This window comes from Musca autumnalis, unplaced genomic scaffold (genome assembly GCF_047663935.1).
Source record: "Musca autumnalis isolate F117 unplaced genomic scaffold, ASM4766393v1 scaffold_3, whole genome shotgun sequence".
Taxonomy (NCBI): domain Eukaryota; kingdom Metazoa; phylum Arthropoda; class Insecta; order Diptera; family Muscidae; genus Musca; species Musca autumnalis.
In genome coordinates this window covers 257,530,594-257,547,492 of record NW_027411866.1, presented here as the reverse complement: position 1 = coordinate 257,547,492, position 16,899 = coordinate 257,530,594, and the positions used below count along the sequence as shown (strand labels likewise).

The 16,899-nt window shown below is 39.7% G+C and overlaps 1 protein-coding gene across 3 annotated transcripts in view; it reads left to right on the top strand.

The window, feature by feature from the left end:
- ATP8B (ATPase phospholipid transporting 8B) overlaps positions 1-16,899 on the top strand; it is a 127,278-nt gene that overhangs the window by 55,530 nt on the left and 54,849 nt on the right. For all 3 annotated transcript variants that reach the window (XM_073978064.1, XM_073978065.1, XM_073978066.1), the window contains exons 4-6: positions 4,307-4,519; positions 12,129-12,221; positions 12,389-12,832. In XM_073978064.1, the coding sequence (XP_073834165.1) occupies positions 4,307-4,519; positions 12,129-12,221; positions 12,389-12,832 (750 nt within the window). The remainder of the gene's footprint in view (positions 1-4,306; positions 4,520-12,128; positions 12,222-12,388; positions 12,833-16,899) is intronic.

The window sequence follows — 16,899 nt, the reverse complement described above, 5'->3', positions numbered from 1 at the left end:
GTAATGAATACTGCAAGAACTATCCGAAATAAATTTTACAATGTATCCGTGAACATACCTGTTCTTAAGGCTAAATGTTTAAACTTTTGTGTGGGAGATACCGGAAGAAGTGGATCGATATAGATTACCTTCTAATAAGACGTAAGTTTGGAAAAACGATTACAATGTTCAAATATTAGACCAAATCGATGATTCCTTTGACGAGCCGTAGTTGGTGACGGTTGGATTTTTACGGAATTAAGGTAATTGTTTCAGTCAGTAAAAAACTTACCCCCGATAATAATTATACTGTCATAATAAGAGCAGCGAGGACCACCTGCTGTAAACAATTCAAAACTATCCTAGACATGGCCCTAAACTACACGGCTTTGAAAATGTACCTTCCGAAGGAGTTGGACCAACATTGTACATATTCGTACTTATTGGTCCAAGAATGTGTACCTATATCCAAAGGAGTCAGACAGGGATGTATACTGTCTCCCTTGCTTTTCAATATTTACTCCGAACAAATATTTCAAGAATCGGTCAACAGACTTCGATATGGTATAAATATAAGCGGATAGATTTTAAACAACATTAGATATGCTGATGATACAACCTTAATGGCACATAGCATATCTCAACTTCAGAAACTTGTGGCTACCCTCGCAAATTGTAGTGAAAAGTATGGCCTAAACATTAATATCCAGAAAACCAAGTTTATGGTTATAAGCAAAAGCAAGGACATAATAACTCAGTATTAAAAATTCATAATTTAAACGTAGAGAGAGTTAAGAGTTTTAAATATCTCGGAGCCACAATTACCGAGCAATGGGACTCGTCGAAGGAAATAAGATGCCGAATAGAATTGGCGAGGGATGCATTTTTGAAGTACAAGAGAGTTTTTACCAGCCATGACGTTAATCTTGACACGAAAACTCGATTTATTAAAGCATATGTCTGGTCAGTCCTACTGTACGCAATGGAAGTATGGACCGTAAAATCTACTGACATTAAAAAGCTAGAAGCTTTTGAAATATGGATATATAGGCGGATACTTAAAATTCCTTGGACTGCCCATGTTTCAAATGCTGAAGTATTGAGGAAAATGCATTGCGAAAGAGAGCTAATATCAAACATAAAAAGGAGAAAAACTGCGTATTTGGGACATATCATGAGGAACCAAAAATATAAATTATTACAAAACATAACCCGCATAAAAATTGAAGGAAACCCGATTAGAGGAAGGAAGGAATTAACATGGCTTGATAACATCAAAGAATGGACTGGTATTCGAGATGAGACAAACTTATTCAGCATGGCGAGACACAGAGAAGGATTTGCGGATTTAATAAATAATTTATGAAATCAAATTATGTACAATTTTGAAATGTAACTAAATTGTATTGGTCGCTAATATTCGGAAAACGAATTTGCAAATAAAGAAGAAAGAAGAAGGTCCAATGTCAATTGCTCCTTTCCATACTTGTCGTGCCCATCAGGCACTTTGTTTGGCCACCGTGGATTTTTTGTGCTTTTGGGCCGTTATGTTAGAAAGCATAGACTTGCCCATGAAAAACATTATAACGCTGTAAACAGGATCACAAGAAGTACTTTCAATAAAAATTTGCGAATAATCATCGAGCAGCCCTTAAAGTGGACTTGTGCAAAAATTTTGAACCTTTGTGAGGGAGATACCTGAAGGTGTTGCTAAACCTTATTGGAACTAGATATTAGCTTGGAATGTGTAAAGTTTCGGCGAAATCGGATACTCAACGCTCATCACTCAAGAAGTATGGACTTGTCCGTGAATTGCAACGAGGAAAACCCGTTGCAAAGAAACTTAAAACGGTCCGATACATGTCCTATAACGTGGTTTTGTGGTCGGTTAGGGTCATAGGTACCCTATGGTCCTTGTGGTACTTTCGGTAAAAATTCGATAAGAATAATTTAAAAGCAATAAAAATTTACTCAATGTTAAAAGAATAAGATTAGTCGTTGGTGTGAAGATACTTCAGGTAGACTGGATGGAGGTTGGAGTTCGTGGCGACGAGTTCTGCTCTAGACAATTCTTTGTTGTTGTAGCAACGCAAATATGTTGGATTATGTATTATTTTGGTTATTCGGGTCTGGTACCTCTGTATCCAGACTCAACAATTCTGCAACTTGGACTGGTTGCGTCCATAAAGATTCAGGAGACAGATGAGTGGGGTTAGCTGCGCATCTAAACAAATTCAGCGTGTCGTGTGCTCCCAATCCACATGCCGGGCATGTGTTTAATATTTCAGTGCCGTCTGGAGGGGGGAACTTTTTTTTTCACTCTACGGGACTTGGACTTCTTGTTCCTGAATACCACGTACAACTGGCGTCCACACATATAATTAATTATCCAACGTTTTAAACTTGGCCGGAGGTCGATGTCCTCTAACAACGTGAAGTGCTTGAAGGTGCTAAATGCTCTAATAAGTCAAGTTCTATCACACGGCTTGCTATGGTTGAGTGCTCGACTAATATGAGTGCAGGTAACATGCAGCGCTGTGCTGCTTACGGAACCCATGCTGATGATCGGCAACTGTATAGCTATTTCTAACACTGGGGAAGGGTAAAGGAACCACCCGGCCGATTATGTGGGTGGCTAGGTGTTTATAGTAGTTTCAGCATAACCCTGGAGATTCCATCGGGACCCAATTCTTTGGATGATTTAGCGTTCCTGATGGCATTCACAGCATCAGCCATTGTAAATTGTGTTGGTTCCGAGGTACGAGGGCTGCACGAAAACTATCGGGCCCATTTGATTTTTTTTAAGTATGACAGTTTTTAGCCTAGGCGTACTTAGGACAGTTTGTCATACGACCATACGACACAGTGACTTGAAGAAATCACTTTGAGAAAAATGGAATTTACTTGGGAACATTTTCGCCCGATTATTTTTCACAACTTTCGACGTGGATAATCACGGCAAGAGTACATCGATCAATTTAAATCTTTGTATGTCAATAAAGAGGCATCCTGTATCACTATGAAAAACTGGTTTAATGAATTCAATCGTGGCCGACACTAGCCAAAAAACGAAGGTCGTGTGGGTCGCCCAAAATCGGCCGTTGTGCCAGGAAAAAATGCTTTGGATCCGGAAACAATACCTGAATCGACCGTTTAGGTCTTCGAAAGCGAGCGTAATCCAACGAAAGTCATGTAAGAAGCACTTCAAAGCAAATGGGCGCCTGTTTCTTCGCCAAAACTGAGCGTGTGGCGACAATACGGCTTGAGAAATGTAGGACGGTTAATACTGAGTGATACACTACAATTTGTTTGCATGAAGTCTCCTGAGAAATTCGAAAAACGAACAAGAGAAGATGAATCATGACAATGCGAGCTCTCACAAATCGATTTAAACCAGCGCCTGTTTTTACCGGATAAAACGTGGAATTCATGAGTCAACCGCCATACAGCCCGGCCTGGGGATCCAATGATTTTATTTGTTTCCAGCATAACAAGAAAAAATAGCGTGGTCAACGATTTTCGTAACCAGAAGATACTGTAAAAACGTTCAAAAACTATGTTTGGAGGTGTCTAAATCCGAGTGGAAAAAGTGATTCAACAATTGGTTTGAGCGCTTAAGAAAACAATAAAACTATTTTTGATGGTATTTTAATTTTTGATTTCAATGTTAGGCCAGACGGTTATCATTCAGCCCTCGTACCACGTAGTACTCTTCGCCCTGTCACTTCGGGGGTGCTCGCAAACTTTCGTTTAAAATAATTTGCACCTCTTCTGATCAGTGAGCGTAAACGTGACTGAGGTCCAATCTTGCCTCTTTCTAGGGTTCGAGAATGACTTAACCGTTATCCAAAATTAACTTATTCCGGCTCAATGTTGCAACTCTTCAGATGATTTGACCACTTATGTTCATCGAGCAACCTGTTAACTTCCAGTGTCAGCTCCCTGACTCTAGAGTCACCGGGGTTTGCACGACCAAGCTCATCATACAGTCGAACTTCTCTATAATGTAGCACTTTGGGACAGACGAATTACTACGTTATTACTCGTGCGTTATAGAGAAAAATCGTTATAGTGAGATTATTTTGTGTGAGAATTTCCACTTGTGCTTTAAAAATAACGTCGTTCTTTCGTTGTAGAGAAGTTCGACTGTAGTTATCGCTTTACCTGTTTCAGGTTTCACATATAGACTAGATGTTTAATTTTTTTGATATCATTGAACAACCACATTTGAGTTAATAAATATTTAATGTTCAATTAAAATTGTCAATTATTTTTACATTTTCTCTTCTAACTCCCTCTATCTCTACTTTCTTTCTTTTCATTGCAGGACAACTACATTAAAACGTCCAAGTATTCGATGATGACATTTTTACCCTTTAACCTTTTGGAGCAATTTCAACGTTTAGCGAATTTTTATTTTCTCTGTCTGTTGGTGCTGCAACTAATCCCGGCCATATCATCACTGACACCCGTTACTACAGCCATTCCATTAATCGGTGTGTTAACCTTGACCGCCGTTAAAGATGCCTATGACGATATTGTAAGTATATTATGACCTCATCTATGTGTGTATGTATGTATCTATTAGTATATCTCTATACAGACAAAAATACTGAATATTTACGTATCTTCAAATGTTAATATAAACATTTTATCACATCTTTAGCTATTTTAAATGCAGTACTAAAATTCTTCAATAATAATAATAATAGCCTTTTTTATATGCGTTACGCATTTGAAGAACAAAAGAAGATAAATGAAAAAGAAGAAAGCAAGAAATGAAAATGAAATACAACTGACCCGGCATCTGCAATTTTTATGAATAAAATACATTTGCCGCAGTCATCTAACAAATAATTCACATGCCATTTAAAAGAACGCCAAAGTTGCCATGTATTGTATACCATTTATGAGGATGATGTTTTACATGAGAATTATATTAATTTAATTTGTCTTTATAAGAATTTGTATACTTTTCTTCTTTTGTGGGCAAATGCTGTTTATGTTGATTTTTTTCACTCATTTATAAAAAATCCCTAAGGTCTTATATTGTTTCCTATTTCACGAGAATGGTGTTAATTTAAGTACGAAGTATTTTATTCGGAGGCCACTCTAATAAAGCTCAACGTCAACAATAAATACCTACAATTGTACGTAGCATGTACGAGTACATACGTATTTTGGTGTTCCCCCTGCCGCATGTTTGAGTTTTCTCCGCTCATGGGTTGTTGACATTGACATTTGTGGTACAATTTTATGCCACTTTAAAAGCCAAGTGTTTATGATGTACGTTTGTATATGTATGATGAAGCGCCACTCTTTCTCTCTCTCGCTATGTTATACTCTATTATTTGTATAAGAATGTTTGAGGTTATGGTCTGAATCTTTATTTAAGTGCAACAGAGTGTGCCACGGCGCTTGTGTGTATGAGTGCGTGCGTATTTGTGCACTTCCAAGGTTAAAAGTTTTCAATAAGTTTATGATGTGCCTTCCCCGCTTCATGTTATTGTTGAGACAAATTGATGTAATTAAAAGGAGACTTAAAACAAACAAACTTTAATTCATCAACCCCAACCCCCACCATGACAAACACATGTTAAAAATGTTTACAATCTTTTAATAAGTTAGTTAAATTCTATAGACATGGACTTTTAATGGTATTAGCTTAAATGTTAAAATAATAAGGTGTGTTTTAACTTTATCAAAAGTTTGTTCGTTTGCGATGAAGAAGCAAAGTTGCAATGTACGACGCCTTAGCCGACAGAGATATATCCTCAGCCTATTTGAATTGCAACTTTAATCTATTGATAATATCGAATACGGGCCACGCAGATTTTGTACCCCTTTTTGAAGCCTTGAACTTGCCGAATAAAATATATTTGGTTTGCAGCTCAAAAGTGTTGTGGAGGTGGTACTTGAAGGAATGGACCGACATTGTCCATTTTGGAAGTGGATCTTATTTTAGGAGCCATTCCTTTCGATAGATATTGCGCCCACCAGACATTTCAGTTGGTCACCGTTAAACTTAGAGATTTTAGACCACTATGTCAGGAAGCACGGACTTGCCCAAGAAATACATAATACCAATGTAAATAGAACAGTGTGACGTAGGGGATGGAATATACCAAGGAACGGCCCTGACCGGCTTTAACATGGCAAAGCCCAGGATTTATCTTGGTCCCTCTTTCATCTCAAGTGGACACTGACCACCCCGTGTTGTCACCTGGGGAACTGCCTTTAACACCCGTTACAGGTAGTGAGCTAACATGTGCCGCCCGTTCACCCATAAGAACTTTATAAACTTGGGTTTGGCGTCGGGTTAGTAACCCTCCGCTAGAAAAAAAGCCTACTATGAAAAAACGAAAGAAAAGAAAAACAATTCCCTCAAAAGTTGACGACCCCCGCAAACGTTTTAAGGACCATGATCTGCGACTCTGCACCTGGAATGTTCGCACTCTTTATAGAGAAGGTGCAGTTTACGCATTGGCAGATGTACTTGAAAAGTACAAGGCCGACATTACTGCCATACAGGAAATACGATGGATTAGGAAAGGCGTCACAGCAACACCTAAAGGTAACGCACTGTATTATAGCTGCCATGACACAAAGCATGAGTTTGGTTGCGGATTTGTAGTTGGTCGGAGGTTAAAACATCTGGTCTCCAGCTTCATCCCAGTGAACGAAAAACTCGCTACAATTCGATTAAAAGCAAAATTCTTCAACATCAGCTTTATTTACGCTCATGCTCCAACCGAAGACAAAGATGAACAGACCAAAGATATATTCTACGAGCGCCTAGAAGAAACATATGGCCGTTGTCCTGCCCATGACATTAAAATTGTTCTAGGCGATTTTAATGCCAAAATTGGAAAGGAGAATATCTTTGGACAAACAGTCGGGAAATTCAGTCTACATAGTGAAACATCAGACAATGGAATGAGGCTGATAGACTTCACAGCGGCAAAAAACATGGTAGCTAGCAGTACCAGATTTAAGCATCTCGATATTCAAAATGGCTCCTAGCTGTCTCCAGATCAAAGAACAAGAAATCAAATTGATCACGTTGTGATAGATGGAAGACATGCATCAAGCGATTAAAAGCAAAATTCTTCAACATCAGCTTTATTTACGCTCATGCTCCAACCGAAGACAAAGATGAACAGACCAAAGATATATTCTACGAGCGCCTAGAAGAAACATATGGCCGTTGTCCTGCCCATGACATTAAAATTGTTCTGGAATGGAATGAGGCTGATAGACTTCACAGCGGCAAAAAACATGGTAGCTAGCAGTACCAGATTTAAGCATCTCGATATTCAAAATGGCTCCTAGCTGTCTCCAGATCAAAGAACAAGAAATCAAATTGATCACGTTGTGATAGATGGAAGACATGCATCAAGCGATTAAAAGCAAAATTCTTCAACATCAGCTTTATTTACGCTCATGCTCCAACCGAAGACAAAGATGAACAGACCAAAGATATATTCTACGAGCGCCTAGAAGAAACATATGGCCGTTGTCCTGCCCATGACATTAAAATTGTTCTAGGCGATTTTAATGCCAAAATTGGAAAGGAGAATATCTTTGGACAAACAGTCGGGAAATTCAGTCTACATAGTGAAACATCAGACAATGGAATGAGGCTGATAGACTTCACAGCGGCAAAAAACATGGTAGCTAGCAGTACCAGATTTAAGCATCTCGATATTCAAAATGGCTCCTAGCTGTCTCCAGATCAAAGAACAAGAAATCAAATTGATCACGTTGTGATAGATGGAAGACATGCATCAAGCGTGTTGGATGTGCGATCGTTCCGAGGTGCAAACATAGACTCGGACCACTACCTTGTTGCAGCAAAGGTACGTACCAGATTAAATGTAGCAAACAAAGTGCGAACAGACACAACACGGAAGTTGGACATCGGTAAGCTTCAATCACAGCAGATAGCCACAGCATATTCCACTCAACTGGCCCAACTGCTTAATCAAAGCACTCCTCGTCCCGATAACATATCAGGACAATGGCAAAACATTGCCCACTCCATGCAAACAGCCGCAAAATCAGTACTTGGATATCAGAGACCTCCACCAAGGAATCCATGGTATGACCAGGAGTGTTGTGCTGCTACCGAAGAGAAAAATGTGGTATATAGAACTACTTTACAATCAGAAGCAACGCGTAGCGCACGAGAGAGGTATCGGGTGAAAAGGAGAGAGGAGAAACGTCTTTTCCGCAGGAAAAATAGAGAGATGGAAAAGCGAGAGTGTGAACAAACCGAGATGTACAGGAGACAGAATGAAGTGCGAAAATTCTACCAAAGAGTGAAACATGAAACTGATGGCTTTGGAACTGGCACATCCTCCTGTAGAGACCAGCAAGGTAATCTGGTAACTGATACAGATAGTGTGCTAAGGCTATGGAAATATCATTTTTCCAAACAGTTGGTATCCAATAGTAGCGAAGTCGACGAAGATACCACAGATCCAATCCCAGAAGATGGTATTGAATGTATACCACCCGGCCAAGGTAAAGACAGCAATAAACCGGCTGAAGAATAATAAGGCAGCAGGAGCTTTTGGCCTACCAGCCGAGCTGTTTAAAACCGGCGGCGACACGCTGATAAGGTATATGCATCAGCTAGTTAGCTCCATCTGGCAGGAAGAACGCGTACCCGACGATTGGAACCTGAGTATCCTGTGTCCCGTCCATAAGAAAGGAGATAAGACTTTATGCTCCAACTATAGTTTCAGGCAAGGAGACAGCCTTCATGGGACGATCAGTAAAATAAGTAACCGATACCTTTATGAAGGTCGAAGGAGAATCTGCTAAAGTGGGTCTGGCAGTAAACGGCGAGAAGACCAAGCTGATGGTGTCGAAGCGCAATGCGTCCATTGAGATCGGACCAACTGTTGAAGTTGATTCCTATAATTTTGAGGCAGTAAAAGACTTCGTATACTTCTGCACCGCCGTAAACACAACAAACGAAATCAGTTGTGAAATAAGAAGAATTGTATTGGCCAACAGATGCTACTTTGGCTTAAGTAAGCTCTTTAAAAACAAAGCCACAACTCGTCAAACAAAAATAATGCTTTACAAAACACTGATACTAACCGTGCTGATATATGGTTCCGAAGCCTGGGTACTTGCGCAAGCAGATAAGGCAGTGCTTGGCGTGTTTGAGAGAAAAATTCTTCTAAAGATCTACGGACCGATCTGCGTTGACGGTGAATATCGACGTCGTATGAACCACGAGCTGTATCTGTTATACAATGACATCAATATAGTTAAACTTATCGAGATGCAGCGATTGCGTTGGCTAGGCCATATAATAAGAATGAGCGATGATGAACCCGCTAAAAAGCCGTATAAATTCGAGCCACATGGCGGTGCACGCAGAATAGGCAGGCCAAAGAATAGATGGCACAAACAAGTGGATGAAGAGATGACAAGGCGCGGTATTCCAAAAAGCGAAGCACGAAACAGAGAGAATTGGAGATATTTTCTTAGTTCGGTCTATGGAACAAATGCTCTGTAATGGGCCAGCTAAGTAAGTAAGTAATGTAAATAGAACCACAAGGTGTAGGATCGGTGTAATTTTCCAACAGATCTTCGAACATATCCTAAACTGCACTTAAACAAAAATGTGGAACTTTTGTGGCGGTGGTACCCTAAGGAGAAGACCGATATGGACCATTGTTCAAGTTAAGCTACGTTTGGACAAAAGTTTGGACCAAATCGGTTGATTCGTTCAACAGATATAGCGCGTCCCATTTTAGTGACATTTTTCAACTTTGGGGGAGGTACCGGAAGGTGTGAACCGATAGTGCCCATCTTCGAACTTGATCTAAGTTTGGACAAAGCGATTCGATAGCAGGTCTTAAACTGAACTTTTCCCAAATTTTGTCTGGTAAAAATTTCACGATGTGCAAAGAATGAACAGATCACTCTTTTCAAGAATTATCGTGCACTCATCTATGTCTGGTAAAAATTTCACGATGTACTCCCTTTAAGAATTTTCATGCGCACAATGTTTCCGAAAAATGTTGAACTTTTGTGGGGGAGGTAACTGAAGGAGTGGACCGATATGGCTTATCTTCGAACTTAAACTAAGTTTGGAAAAAATATTACGAAGACCAAATTTTGGATCAAACCTGTTCATTCGTTCGAGAGTTATCGCGCGCTCCTGCCAGCCAGACAGACAGGCGGACATTGCAAAAGCAACTCCAAATTCTTTGAAACGGATTTCGATGAAATACACTTTGCCTCGTTAGTCTATAGACTGAATCAAAACAATCCTACACATGGCCTCAAATTACATTTGTGCGAAAAATATTTGTTTTTAAATTTTGTTGTGGTTGTTGTTGTAGCAACGCAAATATGTTTGTTCGTATATTTTATTCAGTTATCTGATTCTGGTTTCTCTGTGTCCATTTAAGCCTGCTTTATAGGCACGTTGATCTAGAGGTTCTCGCATGTACATCTCTCCAAATCATGAAGACATCTCTTGACGAGCCCAGGTTGGAGGAAGCTTGTCGACAGATCGTGGCAGGTAACACCCATGCATGTTCATGTATGTAAAATCTTCGTCTCCTCATGAAAATGGCGGCAAATAGCTGTGGCTTGAGCGAAACGCGCTATCGAACATTTCGCCAATTTTGTTAATATGTTCAGTGTGTGCCTCATTTCAGCCGTCCAGGTGATGAACTGTGTGCCACTTCATCCTCAGATGAAAGACCTGCACTAAGTCCGCTATATAGACATTTAACCTATCGCGTATGTTATCGACGGTAGGACCCGACGCCGAAATCGTATAATCATCAGTGTCTTCAGGGTTCGTACGACACGGCTCATCACGCTCATTTGCTGCTATTCGCGTCTCCTCTGCTGGGGCAATTGATCTGATTTCGGGCATTCTACCAGCAGGTATGTAACGTGCGGCTGCAGCTGTGATGATGTCTCGGAAAATTCTCTTAGCTACCAGAGAATCTCAGAACCCGGATCTCTTGGTAAATTCTCTGAACCCTTACCAATCAGTTTTTCCATGGCGTTTTCAGACTATGAAATCGGATGGTCTGTTAACAGAAGCGGTCCAAAACAGCTAGGAGCATTCCGGAAAAATTTGCCGAGTTGCAAAAATATACGAACAGAAACACATTGAATGGAATGTTACCGGAATCCTAATCTCACCTCGTTGTACACATCATATTCATATGTATGACTTCTTGGTGTCTATTCGACCCATCTGCGCAGCTAGAAGAGGTGCACATGAACGCTAAGATTGGATGACCTTACAAGAAACCAACAAACACAAAAATTAGTCAAACTTATAAATGTTCCACAAACATCCTATACGGGACAAGGGAGACTTCTCTCATATCAATGAGTGCACCCCAATTCATATTAGCTTAATGATATGGGACCTACAGTTTATCGCCGAGTCCGAACGGCGTGTCCTAAGACACCACTTGTAGAGAAGTTTTACATGGCTGAAATACTCAGGAAATGTCGCCAATATTACTGAGGGGTATTTTGCCGCCGTTGAATTTTTTTGATGTTGCCTGGCCGGGAAATCGATCCCACGACCTTCAGCGTGCAAGGCGGGTGTGCATACCATTGCACCACGGTGGCATCCAAACATACTACCGTGGAATTGCTCGTTATTAGCTACATTACATTTGCGGAATGTGTGTTATTTACATCTTGAAATAAAATTTCCACTGAAATAGGAAATGCTTCTGCATTTCAAATCGATTCACATTAACGGCTCATTTAAAAAGAAATAATTTATGGACTGTAAATAAACAAATGGGTGTAAATTCCGTTCAATAGTTTTCCTTTGCATTTGTTTAAATGAAAATTACAACAATTTGTTTTTCGATAGCTGGAAACAAATTTTAATTTTAAACAAATTAACCCCTGGACAATGTCAGATGCTCTCCAAAAATCCACTTAATATTACAACAATTTTTGTTTGTCACCTTATAGAGACAGGAACTTCCTGTTTATTTCCTACCAATTTGTAATAGATTTTCAAGAAAAATCCCACCACGGATTAATTCTGTATCTACCTGCAGATTTCTTTGGAAATAACCATTGTAATGGGGTGCAATTTAATATCTAAATGTATGTTTTTTTTAATTTCTTTACAGCAACGTCATGTCTCAGATTCTCAGGTGAATAATCGTAAATCTAAAGCTTTAAGAAATGGTAAATTAGTCGACGAGAAATGGTCCGGTGTACAGGTAAGCAAGGCAAATGTTGTTCTACACAACTCACTGTCTGTCAAATCTCCATCTTCGTGTTTACATTAGAAATTAGACATCACATATTTGTACTAGCACAACAATGCACAATTTGTAATTAATTATTATTTGTGTTTGTTTTCCTTCTTTCTATTCTTTCATTAAAGGTTGGTGATGTGATACGCCTGGAAAACAATCAATTTGTGGCAGCCGATATTCTCCTCCTAAGCACGTCGGAACCAAATGGTTTGTGTTTCATTGAAACGGCCGAATTGGATGGTGAAACGAATCTCAAATGTAAACAATGCCTAACGGAAACCAGTGAACTTGGCGATAACCATGACCAACTGTGGAATTTCAATGCCGACATCATTTGTGAGAAGCCCAACAATCTGTTGAATAAATTCGAGGGAACGTTGCTGTGGCGTAATCAACGTTACCCCTTGGACAATGAAAAGATCCTGTTGCGAGGTTGTATTTTACGCAACACCCAGTGGTGTTATGGTGTTGTTGTCTTTGCCGGCAAAGATACGAAATTAATGCAGAATTCGGGCAAAACACAATTCAAGAGTACCGGTGTTGATCGTTTGCTGAATTTTATCATAATTGGGGTAAGTGTGTGCGTGACATTCGATTGACATTTTGACAAACATAAATAAAGGATTATAACAGTTCCCCAGCAAAATTTATTTGAAGTTGTTCCTTGTGAAGTAATGATTGAATAGCTTTTTTTGAAGCAGTCCACGCAGAGTCATGAAAAATGCAGTCCGTTCTTCACATGTTGACAATGTCCGATTTGAATCCATTTCATAAAATTTTCACATTTTAGAAATTTCAAAATTTTGCAAAAAAACTTAAAAAAAACAAAGAACATAATTTGTTTCTTGTTAATTATAATAACAGCAATATGTTTGCATCCATAAAAAGTAATTTGTATACAAAAAATAATAAAAGTGATTTCTGACTACATCTTTGTTTGTAGCCAAAGAAGTAGTTGAATCATATGTTGTTGTGATTTATTCACTACAAAGAACTAATGCAAAATGAGTGCTTAAGAAGTAAATTAGACACTATCCTCACTGCACCATGCCCTTGTAAAAATCATGACTTCTTTCACGTAAAAAGATGTAGTCCGAAATCACTTGCACTCATGATTTAACTACTTCATTGGCTACAAACATTTTGCTGGGTCTGTGTGTAGCAATGATATATCATCAGGGTAATCTAGGGTGTATACTTAATTTTTCTTTCATGAATCTAACGCGTATACGATCTGTCATACCTTCGAGAACAAATTGATAATTAAATACGCAATATACATACATATTTTTTATCGCCAAGTCTTAACAGTGTATCGTACAAAGCAAACCTCACTTCGGGCGGTGTTATAAATTACAGAGATATGCAGCAAAATAGAGCCAACACTAACTGCGAGCAAAGTGTTTTACACACGCTGAAAATAAAATTTACCTATCCGGAGAATCGAACCAGGGAACTTCTATGGACAATGAACCGCTGTGATGTCCAAATTCATAATTATCGTCTATGTTTTGATACATTTCGTCGGTGTCATGCTTAAATGTTCCATACGTCATTTTTGACTTTTTGAGATACAGGTGGTTTCTAGTATGCTCTTTCTGAATTTTTGGTCGGTTTTCCCCTATCTACCCTAGTTTCCTAGATATCCACTCTTCGAAGCGAAAGCTTAAACTTTTTTCAGTTATAAAATTAATATTTTAAAAACTTACAAGTTTGTAAAAACACATTTTAAAAAATAAAAACTCTAATTTTCGATTTAGAAATTTTTAATTTATTGAGGCAAAGATGGATTTTTTTTTGTCATTTTGTTCCATATGGTGTACAATATTTCACATTTGTGTCGTAAGTGCGGATATGGAACAAATCATAAATATTCAATTTTTAAACAAATTCTCTATAACGTTTATGTTCCAATATAATTATTTACTTAACTGGTCCATTACAGAACATTTGTTCAATAGACCGAACTAAGAAAAGATCTTCAATTCTATCTGTTTAGTGCTTCGCTTTCTGGAATACCGCGCCTTGTCATCTCTTCATCCACTTGTTTGCGCCATCTATTCTTTGGCCTGCTAATCCTGCGTTTACCGCCATGTGGCTCAAATTTATACGCCTTTTTAGCGGGTTCACCATCGCTCATTCTTATTATATGGCCTAGCCAACGCAATCGCTGCATCTCGATACGTTTAACTATATTGATGTCGTTGTATAGCAGATACAGCTTGTGGTTCATACGACGTCGATATTCACCGTCAACGCAGATTGGTCCGTAAGTACCCAGGCTTCGGAACCATACATCAGCACGGGTAGTATCAGTGTTTTGTAAAGCGTTATTTTTGTTTGACGAGTTGTGGCTTTGTTTTTAAATTGCTTACTTAAGCCAAAGTAGCATCTGTTGTTGTGTTTACGGCGGTGACGAGGTATACGAAGTCTTTTAGTACCTCAAAAATATAGGAACCAACTTCAACAGTTGGTCCGATCTCAATGGGCGCATTGCGCGTCGACACCATCAACTTGGCGTTCTCGCCGTTTACCGCCAGGCCCACTTTAGCAGATTCTCCTTCGACCTTCATAAAGGTATCGGTTACTTCTTTTACGGATCGTCCCATGATGTCTATATCATCAGCATAAGCAAGTAACATGTGGCTATTGGTGTAGATTGTGCCACTTCTTTTGACGTTTGTCTACATATAAACTTTTCTAGCAGGATGTTGAAAAGACCACACGAAAGGCTTTCTCCTTGTCTGAAACCTCTTTTGGTACAAAACTCTTCGAAAAGGTTGTTTCCTATTTTAACTGAAGATCTTGTGCCAGTTAGAGTCATTTTACAAAGCCGAATGAGCTTTGCGGGGATACCAAATTCAGACATCGCTTGGAATACCTTTGAACGTAGCGGGCTGTCGAAGACTGCTTTATAATCGACAAAAAGGTGGTAAATGTCGATCTGGGTCTTCTCCAGGATTTGCCGCAGGGTAAATATCTGGTCAATGGTGGACTTGCCAGGTCTAAAGCCGCATTGGTATGGTCCGATTATTTCGTTGACCATGGGCTTTAGTCGTTCGCACAATATCCCTGACACTATCTTGTAGGCGATAGGGAGAAGACTTATGCCCCTAAAGTTGAAGCATAAAGTCTTATCTCCTTTCTTATGGACGGGATACGGGATTCTCAGGTTCCAATCGTCGGGTACGTGTTGTTCTTGCCAGATGGAGCTAACTAGCTGATGCATACACCTTATCAGCGTGTCGCCTCCGGTTAGGTCATCAGCTCCTGCTGCCTTATTATTCTTCAGTCGGTTTATTGCTGTCTTTACCTCATCTTGGCCGGGTGGTATACATTCAATACCATCTTCTGGGATTGGATCTGTGGTATCTTCGTCGACTTCGCTGCTATTGGATACCAACAGTTTGGAAAAATGCTCTTTTCATATCCATAGCACACTATCTGTATCAGTTACCAAATTACCTTGCTATTCAATTAATTCTCTTTCTTGCTATTCTCTAGAGGAGGATGTGCCAGTTCCAAAGCCATCAGTTTGATGTTTCACTCTTTAGTAGAATTTTCGGACTTCATTCTGTCTCCTGTACATCTCGATTTGTTCACACTCTCGATTTTCCATCTCTCTTTTTTTCCTGTGGAAAAGACGTTGCTCCTCTCTCCTTTGCTCCCGATACCTCTCTCATGCGCTACGCGTTTTTCTCTTCGGTAGCAGCACGACACTCCTGGTCATACCATGGATTCCTTGATGGAGGTCTCTGGTATCCAAGTACTGATTTTGCGGCTGTTTGCATGGAGTGGGCAATGTTTTGCCATTGTCCTGATATGTTATCGGGACGAGGAGTGCTTTGATTAAGCAGTTGGGCCAGTTGAGTGGAATATGCTGTGGCTATCTGTTGTGATTGCAGCTTACCGATGTCCAACTTCCGTATTGTGTCTGTTTGCACTTTGTTTGCTACGTTTAATCTGGTACGTACCTTTGCCGCAAGGTAGTGGTCCGAGTCTATGTTTGCATCTCGGAACGATCGTACATCCAACATGCTTGATGCATGTCTTCCATCTATCACAACGTCATCCATTTGATTTCTTGTTTTCTGATCTGGAGACAGCATGGTGCCCTTATGAATATCGAGATGCTTAAATCTGGTACTGCTAACCGTCATGTTTTTTGCAGCTGCAAAGTCTATCAGCCTCATACCATTGTCAGATGTTTCACTGTGGAGACTGAATTTCCCGACTGACAAAGATATTGTCCTTTCCAATTTTGGCATTAAAATCGCCTAGTATAATTTTAATGTCATGGACAGGGCAACGGTCACAAGTTTCTTCTAAGCGCTCGTAAAATATATCTTTGGTCTGTTCGTCCTTGTCTTCAGTGGGAGCATGAGCGCGTCACGGTCTGGATTACAACTCGATCTCCCACCCGTTACGCTCCCGTATTTAAAGCCGCTTGCGTATGCATAGACTGTTCTAGCATCACTCATCTGGGAGGTTCTCCAATGTTCAAACGTGATAGAGATACACATACACACATACTCGTATACAAACAGATGAACCCTCCATTTGGAAGTTAAATATATCCTCTCCCAGCAAATGCGTCTCTTAAAAGTGCCTGAAAAAGCGTAAAAAGGCGACTGTTTTC